This window comes from Python bivittatus, unplaced genomic scaffold (assembly GCF_059951505.1).
Source record: "Python bivittatus isolate LINGU-HERP-01145 unplaced genomic scaffold, Pbiv_v1 ctg000020_np1212, whole genome shotgun sequence".
NCBI lineage: Eukaryota > Metazoa > Chordata > Lepidosauria > Squamata > Pythonidae > Python > Python bivittatus.
The window spans coordinates 131,033,385-131,048,332 of record NW_028277030.1 but is presented as its reverse complement, the minus strand read 5'-3'; the positions used below and the strand labels follow the sequence as shown (position 1 = coordinate 131,048,332).

Sequence of the window (14,948 nt, the reverse complement as noted above, 5' to 3'; positions counted from 1 at the left end):
TGATGATGATGACGACGACAAAGCCTCTGAGAGCCATGGGAGTGATTTGGTGAGATCACCTAAAGGAGGAGGGCTGAAATTATTGGTTCTGTTTAAGGGGTGGGAGTAGGGACTGTTTTTTTTAAGATAAAATGGGTGTTAAGCTTAGTGGAAATTTAAAGCATCTATTTTAACCTTTTTTAAGGTCGTACTGCAATGTTATATGATTTGAGGAACCAAGGAAAAATGGGGCCTGTGGCCTCTTCTATTGCTTATCCCTAGTTTCAATTAAACAAATCTGTTGCATTATCATCATCTACAGATTTTAATATGTGCTATACAGAACATAGGAGAGAACTAACTACTTGAACAAGATATTTTTTAAAAGAGATCCTTGAAAAAGACGTGCTAAAAAGTGTTTGATGAAGTCAGAATCATATATATTAATCCCATGGATTTCAGTGAGGGGAAAGCTGAGTATACACTTAAATCTTCTACTCATTTCCCCTGGAATTAATCCTGATTGATTGTATCAAAAACATTCTACTTGAACAAAGTTTCTAAACTTTTAACTTGTTCAGTCTTGAGTCTGAAACAAGCAACATTTCAAAACTTTAAACAAGGACAGAAAATAATGCTTTACCTCTAAAGTGGGATATTGCCATACCTTTATTGTGCAAGAGCCACATGGAAAAAAAAAGCTTTGAGTGTTTCATGAGATGCCGTAGCGGGGAGATGAGGCAGGTAGAAAATATTAGATTGAGTTACTGAAAGGTCTATCCTCAGATCAGTGACTTCAAAATCAGACTACCACTGATTGTCACAGTCATAGCATTTTAGGAAATGGGGTGATTCTATAGGTTAAGAGACATCCTTAGTTTGATTCTTTCCACCTCATTTTCACCCAGTCTCATCCTGAGAAACTGAGGTGACTATGTTTTACGAAATATATTAGCTGAGTGCCCAAGCCTAGCAACAATATATTTTATTTAAATATTAATTAAACTATTTACTTCTAATTCTACAACTACCATTTCCACATATTCAGAATGGCACTGCATCATTCCTTGTTACTCCTCCCTAGCATTAATTATCTATTTATACACACACACACAGAAATATATATAATCTTTCTCTCTTTTCTTCTAAAATAGGGGCAGATATTCCTCACCACTGGGGCAATTATCATTGCCGATTTCTTCACATTCTGTCTCAAAAAAGATGACAAGTAATTTAATTTTTTTATAAATCAGATTTTAAAGTAGGGTACTTAGAAAGCTCTGCACCAATTTTTATAAAATTTGGTATACTTCATCCCTAAACATTTGCACCAAATCCATGCATTGATTCAGACTGGATCAGCTATGGAGTAAACCAGACCACATCAAACCATTACCAAATTTCTGGATCAGATCCCAAATTAGATTGCGTAGTTCTTGTACATAGTGTGTAAAATAACAGGGCCATAATTATTTCTCAAAACCTATGAATGAGAATGAAGGAGATAAAATGGGAGCCCCCAACTTCTTAACTATTGTAAACAAATTAAGCTGTGTAGCACTGGTACTATATCCATTTTATAAGAAATTAATCCCGTTAAACTTTCTCTCTTATTTCAGTTTTCCCTGTTATTAAAAATTAGGCTTTTATCATCAAAAGCAGAACAGGAAAGGAAAATTACCTTTCAAAGCCATTTTTGCAATCAGACTTTTGGTCTGATGTAGGAGTCAGGTTTTCAAAAAATTTGTGGCAAAAATGAATAGATTTTCTTTTACCTAAGGTGGGTATTTCATCAACCTCATATTCCTTAGTGTTCCTTTTAACATATCTTATCAACCAGTTAAAGATGTGAACGTCACAGTGAACTGAAATGTCTACTTCTTCCCAGCGTTGGGCATCCATTGATAGATATTCAGCAAAGTACTTCATTTCAGAAATCAATAGATCTCGTGGACAAACAAAATCTTCCTTCAGATTTTTTGCTTCATCACACACATGGATCACCATATTTGGCCTTTATTTAAGAGGGAAAAAATCATAGGGAGGAATATTATTATTTTTATTATTTGGAATATTAGAATAATTTGTGAAAATTATCCTTCAATTTTAAGTTTAGGTACAATTTTACACTTATGGAAATATATGTTCTTAGACATACACGTTATAGCTTAAATAGTACTTTCACGAAACCATAACATGGATTTTCAAGTTATAATGACATTTTAATGTATGAAAACAGTTAAGGAAAACTAAAATATGAAAAAGTCCGTGGAATACTAGAACATATTTGGCCTAGTGGACCATGGGCTGAGTGAACACGTATTCAAAGCACATTGTAGCTTTGTCTGATAAGAAACAAAAAAACCTTGCCTCCTGAATCCTCCATAATTATGGAGATGGGTAAAATATGTTATTATTGGGAAATAGACCAATATAGCTTCATTCCATTTCTCCAGAATAAAATTAAGCAAAATGAAACATTCATAAACATGCTTAACTTATGTTCTGTGTGTCTAAGGATTTGGGAAGGCAGAATAGCAGATACCACATGCAGCCCTGTTATTCATATACAAATCTTCTGCCCAAACAGAAATATCTAAACTCAGTTTTATTTATTATGAATAGTTCACTGAACTGCCCTTAAGAACTATCAGGGATCTGCGATGAGCAAAACATAATCAGCATCTGGAAAAGTCAGGCAGGATGGGCATGCTTTGGGTCCTGTTGGCTGGGACCCATGGAATGCTGGTTGGTGGGGCCAAGAAGACGTGCCTTTTCTGCTGTAGTGCCTGCCTTATGGAACATTCTCCCCCAGGATGGCCCCAACCCTGTTGGCTTTTCATAAGTCCTTAAAGACCTGGCTCTGTGCCCAGGCTTAGGGTCCCAAGTGCGTGCAGGGACTTGTTTCTTGGTTATTTTAGCAATTATGATGTTTGATTTGTTCTTGGCTGCTATGTATTTTAATTTTTGAATTACTGTAATTGTTATTTTCTTTTTAATTTTGTTCACCACCCAGAGTCACTTGTAGAGACAGGTGGCCACACAAATTGAATGAACAAACCAACAAACAAACAAATAAATAAAATGGAACCAGGTGTGCAGTCTGGAATTTCATTTTCTCCAATACTGGGCATATTTATTATGTTATCTATACTTTTCCTCCTAAAATTCAAGAAAATATTTATTTATTTGATTTGTCCCCACCCATCTCCCCACAATATACACAGTTCTTTCTCCACCCCAATTTAATTGTCATCAGAGCCCAGCAATATTGATTATGCCAAAAAGTATTGTTTCTCTCAAAGCCATCCATGGAGCTTTATTGCTGAGTGGGGATTTGAATCTAAGTTTCCACAATTCTAGTCTAGTAGTGTTAACAATTGGACCAATCTCTTTTAGATTCCATTGAAGACTATTTGTCTTCTGAAGACAAAAAGTACAAGAAGTTAGTGCTTTTAGTCCTTTATCTAATAGTTACATCTAGGTAAAGTTACCTTGTTTGTCAACTAATTATGATTTTTTTAAAAAATTCCTATATACAGAGTCTTTTTTTTGTGCTGAGGAGTGGGAAGCAAAACAGCAAAGAGAAAAAGAAGCACTTTTGCATAGAAAAAAAGATACTCGAATAAAGTTTCACCTTCTATGCAAATGAACGAGGAAGATCTGGCAGACAGTGAAAGTTTCTGTAAGCTCCACACACTGTAACCTTCACTCCTAGCAGAACTCATTTGGCTAAAAAGGCAGGCTCTGAGGGCTTATGAAAGCTGCTTACCTTCTACAATCACAACCATAAGGAAATTTTTCTAGATAATTTATCACAGAACTTCTAAATACTGCAGACCATTTTGGGGTATTTCCCCTTAGATAAAATCTGTACCCAAGCAACAGAGAAATAGGCTTGCTATGAGTCTGTTGTCAACTACATTGACTCCTTGAGAAAACTGAGAATTTATGAAAAATCTTAGTATGCAAACTGTTTTTCAAAGACTCCCTGAATAAAGCTGAAAGAGATAGTTGGTACTGATATTTTCAGAGTTCACTGCGGAAACAATAGCAGAAGAAGGACAGAAGTGCTAAGCGCTGATGCCTTTTTACAACTGAGGCTGCCCTTACTGAAAATGACACACAGGAATCTTAATTCCATTTGCTAAGGTGACACAGAGAAAAGGTGCCCTGTCACCCTGGGCTAAAAATTTATTTCTCCAATTCTATTCCCAGGCTACAATCTAATGCCATTTCTACTAAACTATAAGATGCATTATAATTATGTGAATATTAAGTGCTCAAAAACTAGAGTACAGATAGTCCTTGACTTACGACCATTCATTCAGTGACCATTCAAAGTTATGAATGTGCTGAAAAAAATGACTTATGACTGGTGCCGAAAGTTACCAGCTGTTGCAGTGCCCCGCAGTCACGTGATCAAAATTCAGGTACTTGGCAGCCTGCCTGCACTTACAACCAAGGAGCACTTCAACTCTTCCATCTGCCTATCTCTTCCCCATCTATGCCCATTTGGGCCCCTGCCACCCTGTGCTCCATCGCCCCAGCTGACTTTCACTGTCGTTTTGCTCCAAAATGCCCCTTTGCAAAAAGCTCCCAGGCAAAGCTGGGCTGGGCTTTTTTTGTGTGCTGTGGAAAAAAAAAGAAGCACCTGAACAGCTGCATGCCAAAACGCCCCTTTGCAAAAAGCTCCTGGGCAGGACTGGACTGGGCTGGGCCTTTTTTTTTTTCCCCCGCAGCACAAAACAAAAGCCCAGCCCAGCCCTGCCCTGCCCTGCCCAGAAGCTTTTTGCTGGGTGTTTTGGTGCACTGTGCTCCAGAAGCTTTTTGCAAAGGGGCCTTTTGGAGCAAGAAGATGGCAAAGGTCATCCAGGGCGGCAAAGTGCAGGGTGGCAGGGGTCTCAGAGTGCAGAGTGGCAAAGGTGACTGCGGCTGGGACTGGGCTGGGGTGGCTGCAGCTTCCCGGGGCATGGCAAACAGACCCAGAGCTGTGCAGTTCTGGGGCTGCTTGCCACTCCACAAGGCAGGGTGCAAGGTGGCCAGAAGAGCAGAGATGGGGGGACAGATAGGCAGGTGCGGGGAGTTGGAGGTAGTCCTTTAACTTACCGAGGCTCGCGGCTGGGAGGGACCAAGCCCAGAATGGCTTGGACTGGGGTGGGTACCTGCTTAACAACCCATGATTCTCAGTTAATGACAGCAACCGGGACTGCCAGGATTGCATTCGCTAAGTGATGCAGTCACCCTATCTCTCACTTTACAACTGCATTGCTTAGCAACAGAAATTCTGGTCTCAACTGTGGCTGTGAGTCAAGGACTACCTGTATTTTCAAAACTGAAATTAATTGGATATGCTATGACTCTGTAATATCTGTAATGTTTTCAGTCCTGAACATATATTTTCACAAGGAACACCTTAATTATTTGGAATGCTTTTTTCCCTTAGCAAGCCAACATAATGCTCCACACACAAAACCCAGTCCCTCCCTCTGAAATTCCACAAAATATAGAGAAATAGACCAAGTGTAAAAGTACACAGAAAACAGGTGTCAGAAACTAAGGTTAATCTAGCTGTCTAAAACGAAACAGCCATCTTCCTACCCTTCAGTTTCATCAGCATTTTCTCCACCTTTAAGTGCAGGGCATTTTTCATTTTCTGAAGAGCAATTCCTTGAGGAAACTATACTTGGCTTTCCTTAAATACAAGTGGGGAGAAAAAGCATTAGGTCATAACGTTGAGATGCACTTCTCATGTCTGGTAAGCAGTGTGCCTAGTCAAAGGAAGATGTGATAGTTAATTTTTAGATGAACATTAAGGTAATTAATGTTTTAATGTATTTTCAGAAGAAAGGTTCTTTAAAAAAATTAATACAATCCAAGTAGAAGAGAAAGTAAAGGACTAAATCTTTTTAATCACAGGGTTTATCTGTGCTTGCAAGAGAGAAAGAAAACCAGCGCAAACACTATGCACTACACATTGTCTATTACGCTTTATGGGAGAGCAAGAACAAACTTCTGTGTTTCATAGTGCTGGACCAACATACCACCTCTGAATTATGTATAACATAATAGTCAGTGCAATGTGGCAGCTACCTCTGCCTCTGTCACATGCTTCCTTCTTTGCCAATTCCTTGCTAAAATACAAATGAACATTTTTTAAAAAATCCATTATAGCAATGCCTGTGTTTCTTTTCTCATTTAACATAATGCTTCCAATTCCAAAAATGATAATACTAAATCTCTGACTACAGAACAGGACAGATAAAATAGGAACGCTGTAGATTCCTAACAAGTTATGTACAAAACAAATCCTTAAAAAGAACAACACCCAATAGCAACAGGATAACTCTTCATTTATGTTATTTGTATTATAGACTTGTCTAAATGTTAATATCCTAAATAGCTATACAGCCAGCTTTTTGGCTGGTAAATTGTAAAGTACAGAATCTTTCCTTCTCCCTTACTTAAATCAGCAGGTTATAGGAGATCACCGATTTCTCCACAAAATTTTAATGTAGTCTCTTTCTTTTCTTACACTTTTTAGCGTCTATTACTCACTCTTTTATACAACATGCCCAATTTTGTCTCCTTCATACTATATATCGTTCTCTCACACATACGCTTCCTCTCACTCATGCTGCTTTCTAGCTGTGGCTTATTTTTCTACGCCTATGCATCTACTGTTTGGATAAGAGCTCATCCTGAGATATATGCCACCATACTGGCAGCATTTCTGACATGGTCTCCGAGCAGCTTGCACAGTGCTCAGCATCTAGCACTATCTTGAGTGATAATGGTACTCCAATCTCAGGCAGTCACCTTTTCTCAGCCATCCCTGAGAACCTGGAATCCCACTCAAAGCTTGTCTTCTACCACTAAACGTTGTACTATAATATTAATTTAGACACCTATGTGCCTTAATATCTTGGCAGATTCATTATGTCATTTTGTTATATAAGGCAGCCTTCCTCAGTTTATAGACTATAAATTGGCTGGAGACATCCCTGGAAAGCACCAAGTTGGGAAAAAGCTGATAAAGGGTTAATTGTAGCTTGGATGTTCACACACAGGCTTCATAAAGCAAAATAACCTCAGCCTACAATAAATCATTTGTATGGTTCTGTTAAATGTGTAACAGAAGTATTATATACTTTCAAGGAGCAATTGTTTTAACTACTTTTAAGTGTACGTACACACAGAAGTCAAGTTTCTTAATTTTTAAAGCCACAAAACTTTTGGCAGAAAATTGATATATGGTTTAAGAAAGTCAATATTAAACTAGGATGGATTTTTAAGATTAATCTGCAGAGTGGAACCATGTATTGACAAAAGCAATCTATATATCAACAGGAGAAAAATGGCATGCATGATGTTATGAACACAACAGCAAAAGTGACTAAAGCCTACCATTTAGAGAAATCGCATCATTTTCACTAGAAGGTTCTTGTATCTCTTCCTGGGCATCAAGAAGTGATGATTTAATATAACAAGCTAGTGTTTCCACAGGTTTCACACCACTAGCCATTACTGGATTGAACTGGTTATCAACTGGAGAACTTCCACTGCTTTTCAGTTCATCAAACCTTTTTGCACACTGTCAAAATATAATAGAGAAAGTATGTTTAGTTAGATGTCTTGCCTTGCCTAGGATTCTGAGAGCTGACTAATAATTAATAACATAAGAAAAATACCTCTGAACCAGGCCAAGGCCAATCCTATTTCATTTCTTACCAGGGACAACCAGATGCCTCTGAGACAATCACAAGTAAGAAATGGAGACATATCCCTCTTCTGCTACTGCTCTCCTATATCTAGTATTTAAAGAGACTCAACCTAGATATATCAAAGTCTTCATGGAAAGAAAACTGTTCAGAAACTTTTTTACATGAATTTATTCAATCTCCTTTTAAATACATGCAAATCGGTGTGATTTGTCTTATGGTAAAGAATTTTACATGTTAATTAAAGGTAAAAAAAGTTTTTTTTTCTGGTTCCATTCTCCTTTCAATAAGCTTCATTGGATAATTCTTGATTTTAATGTTTTGAGAGAGGGAAAAAATTTTCTCCCTATGTGTGTTTTCCATGCCATATATGATTTTATATACTCAATTATGTACTTTTTTAAAAATTAATTTTTATCAAAGAAGGTTTTTGTGAAGTAAAAACAATACAAATTTAAAGAAAAAAAGAAAGTAAAGAAAAGTGATAAGTAAATAGAAGATGAAAGAAAAAGAGAAAAAGAAAAGATATAAAGAAGTGGCTTCCGATCTTCTTTATAGCAGTTACAAAAGCATGTATATTTTATCCTCTCTCTAAGGCTACATCATGGCTCTCTTCTTTCCATATTTTACCCTTTCTAATCGTCAAACCCATAAATTATGTACTCCTTCAACTGCCTTTTTTTTAAGCTAAAGAGGCCCAAGTATTCTAAATTTTTCTCCTAAAGAAGGTGTTCAACCTCTTTGATCATTTCACTTGCCTTCTTCTGAACTTTTTTCTGTTTGCTTATAGCCTTTTTCAATGGGCTGACCAGAAATTAACGCAGTATTCCAGGTGCAAGCATACCATGGATTTGTATAAAGACATTACAACATGGAAAGTTTTAGTTTCCTAATGATCCTTCGTAGGGAATTTGCCTTTTTCACAGCTGCTGCACATTAAGTGAACATCACTGAGCTATCCACTAAGACCATAAGATCTTTTTCCTGGGTGGTTGCAGAAAGCTTAGGTTCTATCAGTGTACGTATGCAGTTGCGGGGAGGGATTGCCCCAGTGATCACTTTATATTTACTTAAAATGAACTACATTTGTTATTTAGTTGGCCAGTTACCTATTTTAAAGACTTCCTTCTGGAACTCTTCACAATCATTTTTGTTTTTAAACACCCAAAATAGTTTGGCTGTGTATCACCTGCAAACCTGGCCAGCTCACTGTTTTACCCTAAATCAAGATCATTTATGAACAAGTTGAAAAGCTCCCATCACAACAAAGATCCTTGAGGGACTTCATTTCTTACTTCCCTCTACTGAGCAAAATTACAGAGGTGTTGGAAGAGACTGGCTAGGGGTAGAGTGAGAGCCGACAGTGAGGGTGAGCTGGAGAACCATGGAATTGGAGGAGGTAGAGGCTACGGCACTGCAGTAGTCAAAGATGGGATCTACCAACAGTAGTTGGAAGTCTGTCTGAGCGTGGATCTGGACTGCAGAGGTGCTGTGAAGACTGGCTAGAACTTGATGGTTGGGTGGGCTGGAGTTGGAAGTTTGTCTTAGGGAGCTGCCATAGTTGCCTGATTTCTTCCCTTGAGCTGCCAAGTGTTTGAGGACAAGTGCAACCTGAGGTGGGGTTGGAGTGCTGCTGTCGTGTTCTGGCTTCAGTGAAGGGAGTAAACGCTCATACAAGTGGCAGGTAAAATGCGGGCATGATGCAGGCACTTGGGGAAGAGGCTTTCAGAAGTCCTGGAGGGAGAACACACACTGTGAAAGGAGCTTGGTAAAAAATGCAGCGAGGAGAGCAAATGAGGGGAGGCACGAGGAGAGGTTTGCCGAACAGAGAAGAGGTTTTGCCCAGTCTCAAAGGTTTTGCCCAGTTCTGCAACCAGAAATTCTTCTAAAAGAAATGCATGGGTGACCTACATAGTATACAATTGATCTCTGGGTTAGGGTCTCATTCACAAGCCATAACAGGAATTTGAAAAGATACATTTAAGCAGTTTGTATTATAGTTTATTATGACTGAAGTTACCATGATTAGGATGTAGTAATCTGTTCAATTAGGAAAATACATAATCTGTGATTAAGATAACTAGAATGCAGAATATGCCAAGACAGCGAAACTAACGTGAAACATTGTTCTAAAGCATTACACTTTGCCAACAATCCATAGTATAAACTCTGAAAATACATTCAGGGCAAGTACCCATTGGTAACACAATAGACAACTAGCCATATCACCCTGACAACTTCTCCAAAAGCCCGAACATAGATACATACGTTTATTGGATTTCTACCCCACCATAATCTAGTCAGACTCTTGACAGCTTACAAATAAGATAAAACACAAAACATCAAAAACAACAACAAAATATAACCCAAAAACATAAAACATACAACCCATATGTTATACAAAAGTCAGTATTGTAAAATGATCAGGACTGACACTTAAATTGAATTGACAGGGCCAATGAATACCTAAAATCTGTATATTCAGGCTTTACCTCCAGTAATGGAAGGTACTCATTGGTCCCATTATTTCAATTGCCCAGAGTCACTAGCAGTTGGGTGGCATATAAATTTAATTAAAAATAATAATTTCAGTAGCAATAATCTTACATAGTATTGAGAAGCTTCTAAAAGTGATAGTCTACAAAACAATTAATATCCATGATATCAGTACTAAATGGTATCTGGCCCAAATTTTCAAGAATTATTTGAATCTTGTTCTTCTCTTTGTAATTCTAGATATATTTTAGTAATCACACACTCCTTTCTCCTGTTCTATTTTTATTTATTTCCCTACATTTGAGAATTTGGGTTGAGTCATGGTCTAGGCTTGCACACAGTACTAAGCCATGATTTGTTTATTAGGCATAATGGCTGATATCATCCTTGACAATAAGCCATAAACTATGTTTTAAAAATCACAATAGCTAGATGTATGTCATGTTAAACCACCAACAAATGAGCCACATTATAGCATAACATGATTTTGAGCCCAACCATGATATAGAAATAAGATATCAAGAGAAAATGGGTCCTACTGCAAGTTTGCTCCTTAGCAAAGTAAAATTAAACAGGAGTTCTTGAAATGAAAAATAGAAAGATAACTTGTACATGTCATTTAGTTTTTCACAGCCTTTATATATACTATGAAAGAAGTGGAAGGTGTATCATATGTGTATGCACATATGTGTGCAAGTGTGTGTGTATGTATGCATGCGTGTGTGTGTGTATATATAAAGATACTATTAAGACAGCAAGAGGATTGTGCACAGAAGTTCCACTTGACTATGGTTTTTGATTTAATCTGCTATCTTTATATTACTAATGTAAATTACTATATATTTCCATTAACTGAAAAAGATTTATGATATTAAACATACATCGAGCTGCAAAGAGCAGAATAAATAATTTTCCTCTCTTGTCTTAAACTGCGGTTTCAGAAGCAGTTGTCAAAATACTGCTGTATTGGAAAATTTATGTACAAACACTGAATTTACAGCAGACCTATGACATACATAGGAACTAGTAAGCAACATCTCCAACTTGAACTTACTTAGAAATAATTTTTCTGCCAAAGTTGGGAAAAGAAAAAGAAGCCTACCTCTTTGGATGAATAGCCTGGAACCAATCTTGCCACACTGTCCCAGTTGATAGGTTGAGGAACCCCAATTAAAGAACAAAGAATCATATCCAAAACCATTTGATTACTGTCGTATGGGACGTTATTATTTTCTATATATCCACGATTCATTTTTTGGCACTGGAAAAGACATGAAAAAGTTAAAAATTCTCACAATGCTTAAAGAATTTTGGTCTGCCTAATTATATAGTAGCTGTTCTGTATCCTATAAGGAGAGAGAAGCATTAGAGCCCATCTTTCTTTGGATAAAATGCACCCAAAACTATCTATCTATCTATTGTATAGTTGCCAACAGGGTGAGTCTTACAACAAAGCCACATAGGAACATTATAGCGTCCATGGGCACCACCTTGGAGAGCTCAGGATTGCCCCATCACATTGTTATTTCCTATGCTGACCCACCTCCCTCCATCCTGCCACATCAGGCTGGTATGTTCACTAGTCACACAAGATAACAGCTATGGTATAAATATAGAAAAGTAAAATATATAACATTTGATATTAATATGGTAGAAGTTTATCAGGCAGTTGAATTATCGTGGAAGTAATTTAGATACCATTTGAGTTCAGTATTATCCCCCCAAAACAGAATAAAAGAAAAGTTTTAATTGAAGTGATAGATACCATTTATTATATATATAAAAAAGCAGCACTAAAATGGATGGTTTTGAACAATTCTGTTCTTGCAAGAATACAGATCTCAAATCTGAAATCTCACTACTGTACTCAGGCAGCATTAACTCACATCATTCTAGTATTTTTTTTATAATCAAAAATAATTTTGTTTATTTATTTCGGCTGTAGGCCAGCACAAAACTAACAACATAGCAAGAAGTAAAAATTAAAAATCATATTGATAGAATATTTATTAAAATAAACCTCGCTAAAAAGAGGTTTAATAGCTACAGTACTCGTATGGGATCAGATCTAGTCTTAAGGCTCAATGTTTTCAAGGAATTTACTACCCAACCTATCAATTTCAGTATCACACATTTTAAATGGTATGCCTTATCTAGATTACTAAAGTGAGTTCTCTGTTAGCATACAAGTTTTTAAAAATTACTCAGAGACAGAACACTGACAAGAAAAGACAAGAAACATTAACAAAATCTAAACATTAGAAATGTTTCTGTACCTTCAGTTTTCTGACAGCATTGGAAGAAATGCAGCCACATATAGAAAATGTCCTAGTATTAACATTTATCAGAAATGGTAAACTGGGGATATGATAAACTAAGCAACTGTCAGTCAGTCCAACTTTATTTCAGTCAAAGACCAGTATAGAACAAAACAATTAACAAACTGTTTAAAAGTAAAAGAGGAGGACCAAACATAAAACACAAGCTAAAAGAATAATACAGAATATTGTCACTGTTACCACTGTACACTATGTCTCTAGGACCAAAACAACCCAGAATATTATTTGTCTAAAACTAAGAAACTAAGCAATTGGAGATCATCTGCCACATAATTATTTAGAATACAGGTACTCTTTTTATGTGAAAATAATAGCATTTTAAGGGCGGGAATTGCTCTCAATCCAATATTGTCCTGTACCTTTGTGAAGAAATATAATCTCTTTCAAACAATTTAAGCATTATCTGAGCATGGAAATGATGAAAAATTAAACCTTATAGTCCTGTAATTGGATAAATGAATTAACTTGAAAAACCTACCTTTTTAAAAATTAGGTTAGTGATGCTAAACTGAATTCCAGAAAGCACTGTATACTTAAAACAAAAGGTCCTTCTCAGAACAAAAGCTGAAAAAAGTTTTTAAAGCATCCTCGCTCTACATCACCATTTTGCTGCAGTATGCTCGGATTACTGCAATTCTTAAAAATTGCAGTGATTATTTAGCTGGAAGCAGCATCTTTCCAATGCCTTGAGTGGCTTTAAGGCCTCATCCCTGGTTAATTTCCTGACAGCTCTAATCCCTTGTTGCATAAACAGATGCAGAAAACGGAATATCAGGGACGGAAAAGGAAACAGATAGTATCAATTACCTGAAGTATGCTTCAGTAGAATCAGGGCGTGGCTTGCAAACCAGTAGGTTAAGTGGCCTGTAGATTCAAAATGTAGAGAAAGCGTCTCACAAGCTTAAGCAAAAATAGTACATAAAAAGGGGGGTAAACCAAAGAATTATAACTTGAGGGGAGGCAGAACCTCAATGTTAACTTTATCACACATTTTCAGAAAGCAAATCGCTGTCTTCAGTTCTAAGTTTAGAGAAGACTGCACTTGACCCTCCTTGCTATAAGAGCCGGCATTTTTTTTCTTTCTCTGAATCTTCCTTCATCTCTTCATCCACCCCACCCTTTTTTGTGCAACGAAGGTAAGAAAGCAGGAATCGCTCCAACACGCTGGGGCGTCGCTACCGCTTCACCCACACAAAAGCGGACAGAACTTTCCTATCTATCCGCTCCTCCGGACATCACACACACGCGCAAATATACAACCCTCTCTCCTCAAACCCGAAGACTTCTCCCATTATTTTGTTATAGTAAGAAATTATATTTTTGTTTTAAGGTGCACATCAATTTCCCAGGCAACAGAAACATTACTCAATCATTTTCATTTTCTGAACTTTCCACCCTCAGGATTGGGAATAACAGCAGCAATTTTTAAAAATCCTCTAAGGAATTCAGGTACTGAATTCTAACAATAGCATCATAACATTTTCTCTTTAGGAATGAATTTTAATATTAAAAAACACTGGAAATCAAGAGGCTCACCGTATTTAAAAAAAAAAACACAGAATGACTTAAAATAATGAACCGTTTTAGAAACACCGCTACCTAAGAAAGTCAGATATTACGCAGTCAAATAAACCATGAATTAGGGAAGCTTCTGCTCCATCGCATTCACTTATACCAAATTGGGAGGCGGCGGAATTGTGCCATTTTTATAGCTCTCACTCACCCACCCACCTGCTCTCCCAGCCTTTGGCAGTCCACTCCACCTCTTACTACCGCCCTTTTCTGATTAAAAAAAGAGACCGATACAGGGGAAGGGAAGTATTCAGTCATTCACACCCTAACTAGCCAATCCACGCGCCGCACCTCGCTATATCACGCCTTCCCGGGGGTCCCAACGGGCCAATAGCAAACCAGGAGAGCTAGCGCACGCGCGCCTCCTCTTCGTTTTTGTCGCAGTGCAGCGGCCTCTTCTCTTTTCACCAACCTCTTCTCTCACGCCTTCTTCCGCCCTGCCCTTCCGCGTCTGGTAGCCTAGCAACAAGGACAGTGCCCTATAGTTCCAGCCCAGGCCAGTTTTCTAATCCGGGCTCTCCCCGGCTGAAAAGATGGAGTAGTGGAATAGGAAGGAGCGACGGGGAGGATTGATTGCGAAAGAGAAGAGCAGTTTAGAAAAGGGCATAAGGTAGACCGCCTCGCGCCTCATGTGTCTTTGTTGTATCGTCATTTGGCCCGATAATGTAACTCAGACCAACCTTCATAAAACATACTGTTACCAAGATGCAAGATTAATGGATGCGGCCTTGCAACCAGAAGTTGACCGATCTTACCCCTATCTTTTTAAATGTGCAGTTAAAATTTGCTTGCAAGTCAATATTTATTTTCTTCAGTTAAAATTCTATCAAGCTGTGTGGTC

At 37.6% G+C, this 14,948-nt stretch overlaps 1 protein-coding gene across 6 annotated transcripts in view; it reads right to left on the bottom strand.

The window, feature by feature from the left end:
* Positions 1-14,315, bottom strand: part of SANBR (SANT and BTB domain regulator of CSR) — a 54,836-nt gene extending 40,521 nt beyond the window's left edge. For 2 of the 6 annotated variants that reach the window (XM_088149688.1, XM_088149701.1), the window contains exons 1-6: positions 14,072-14,256; positions 13,343-13,399; positions 11,299-11,457; positions 7,387-7,573; positions 5,581-5,674; positions 1,755-1,993 (exon numbers count right to left, since the gene is read on the bottom strand). In XM_088149688.1, the coding sequence (XP_088005814.1) occupies positions 1,755-1,993; positions 5,581-5,674; positions 7,387-7,573; positions 11,299-11,448 (670 nt within the window). In that variant the 5' untranslated portion in view covers positions 11,449-11,457; positions 13,343-13,399; positions 14,072-14,256. The other 4 variants (XR_015797661.1, XM_088149698.1, XM_088149693.1 and 1 more) reach the window with 4 other exon arrangements.
* Between the last annotated feature and the right edge of the window lie 633 nt (positions 14,316-14,948).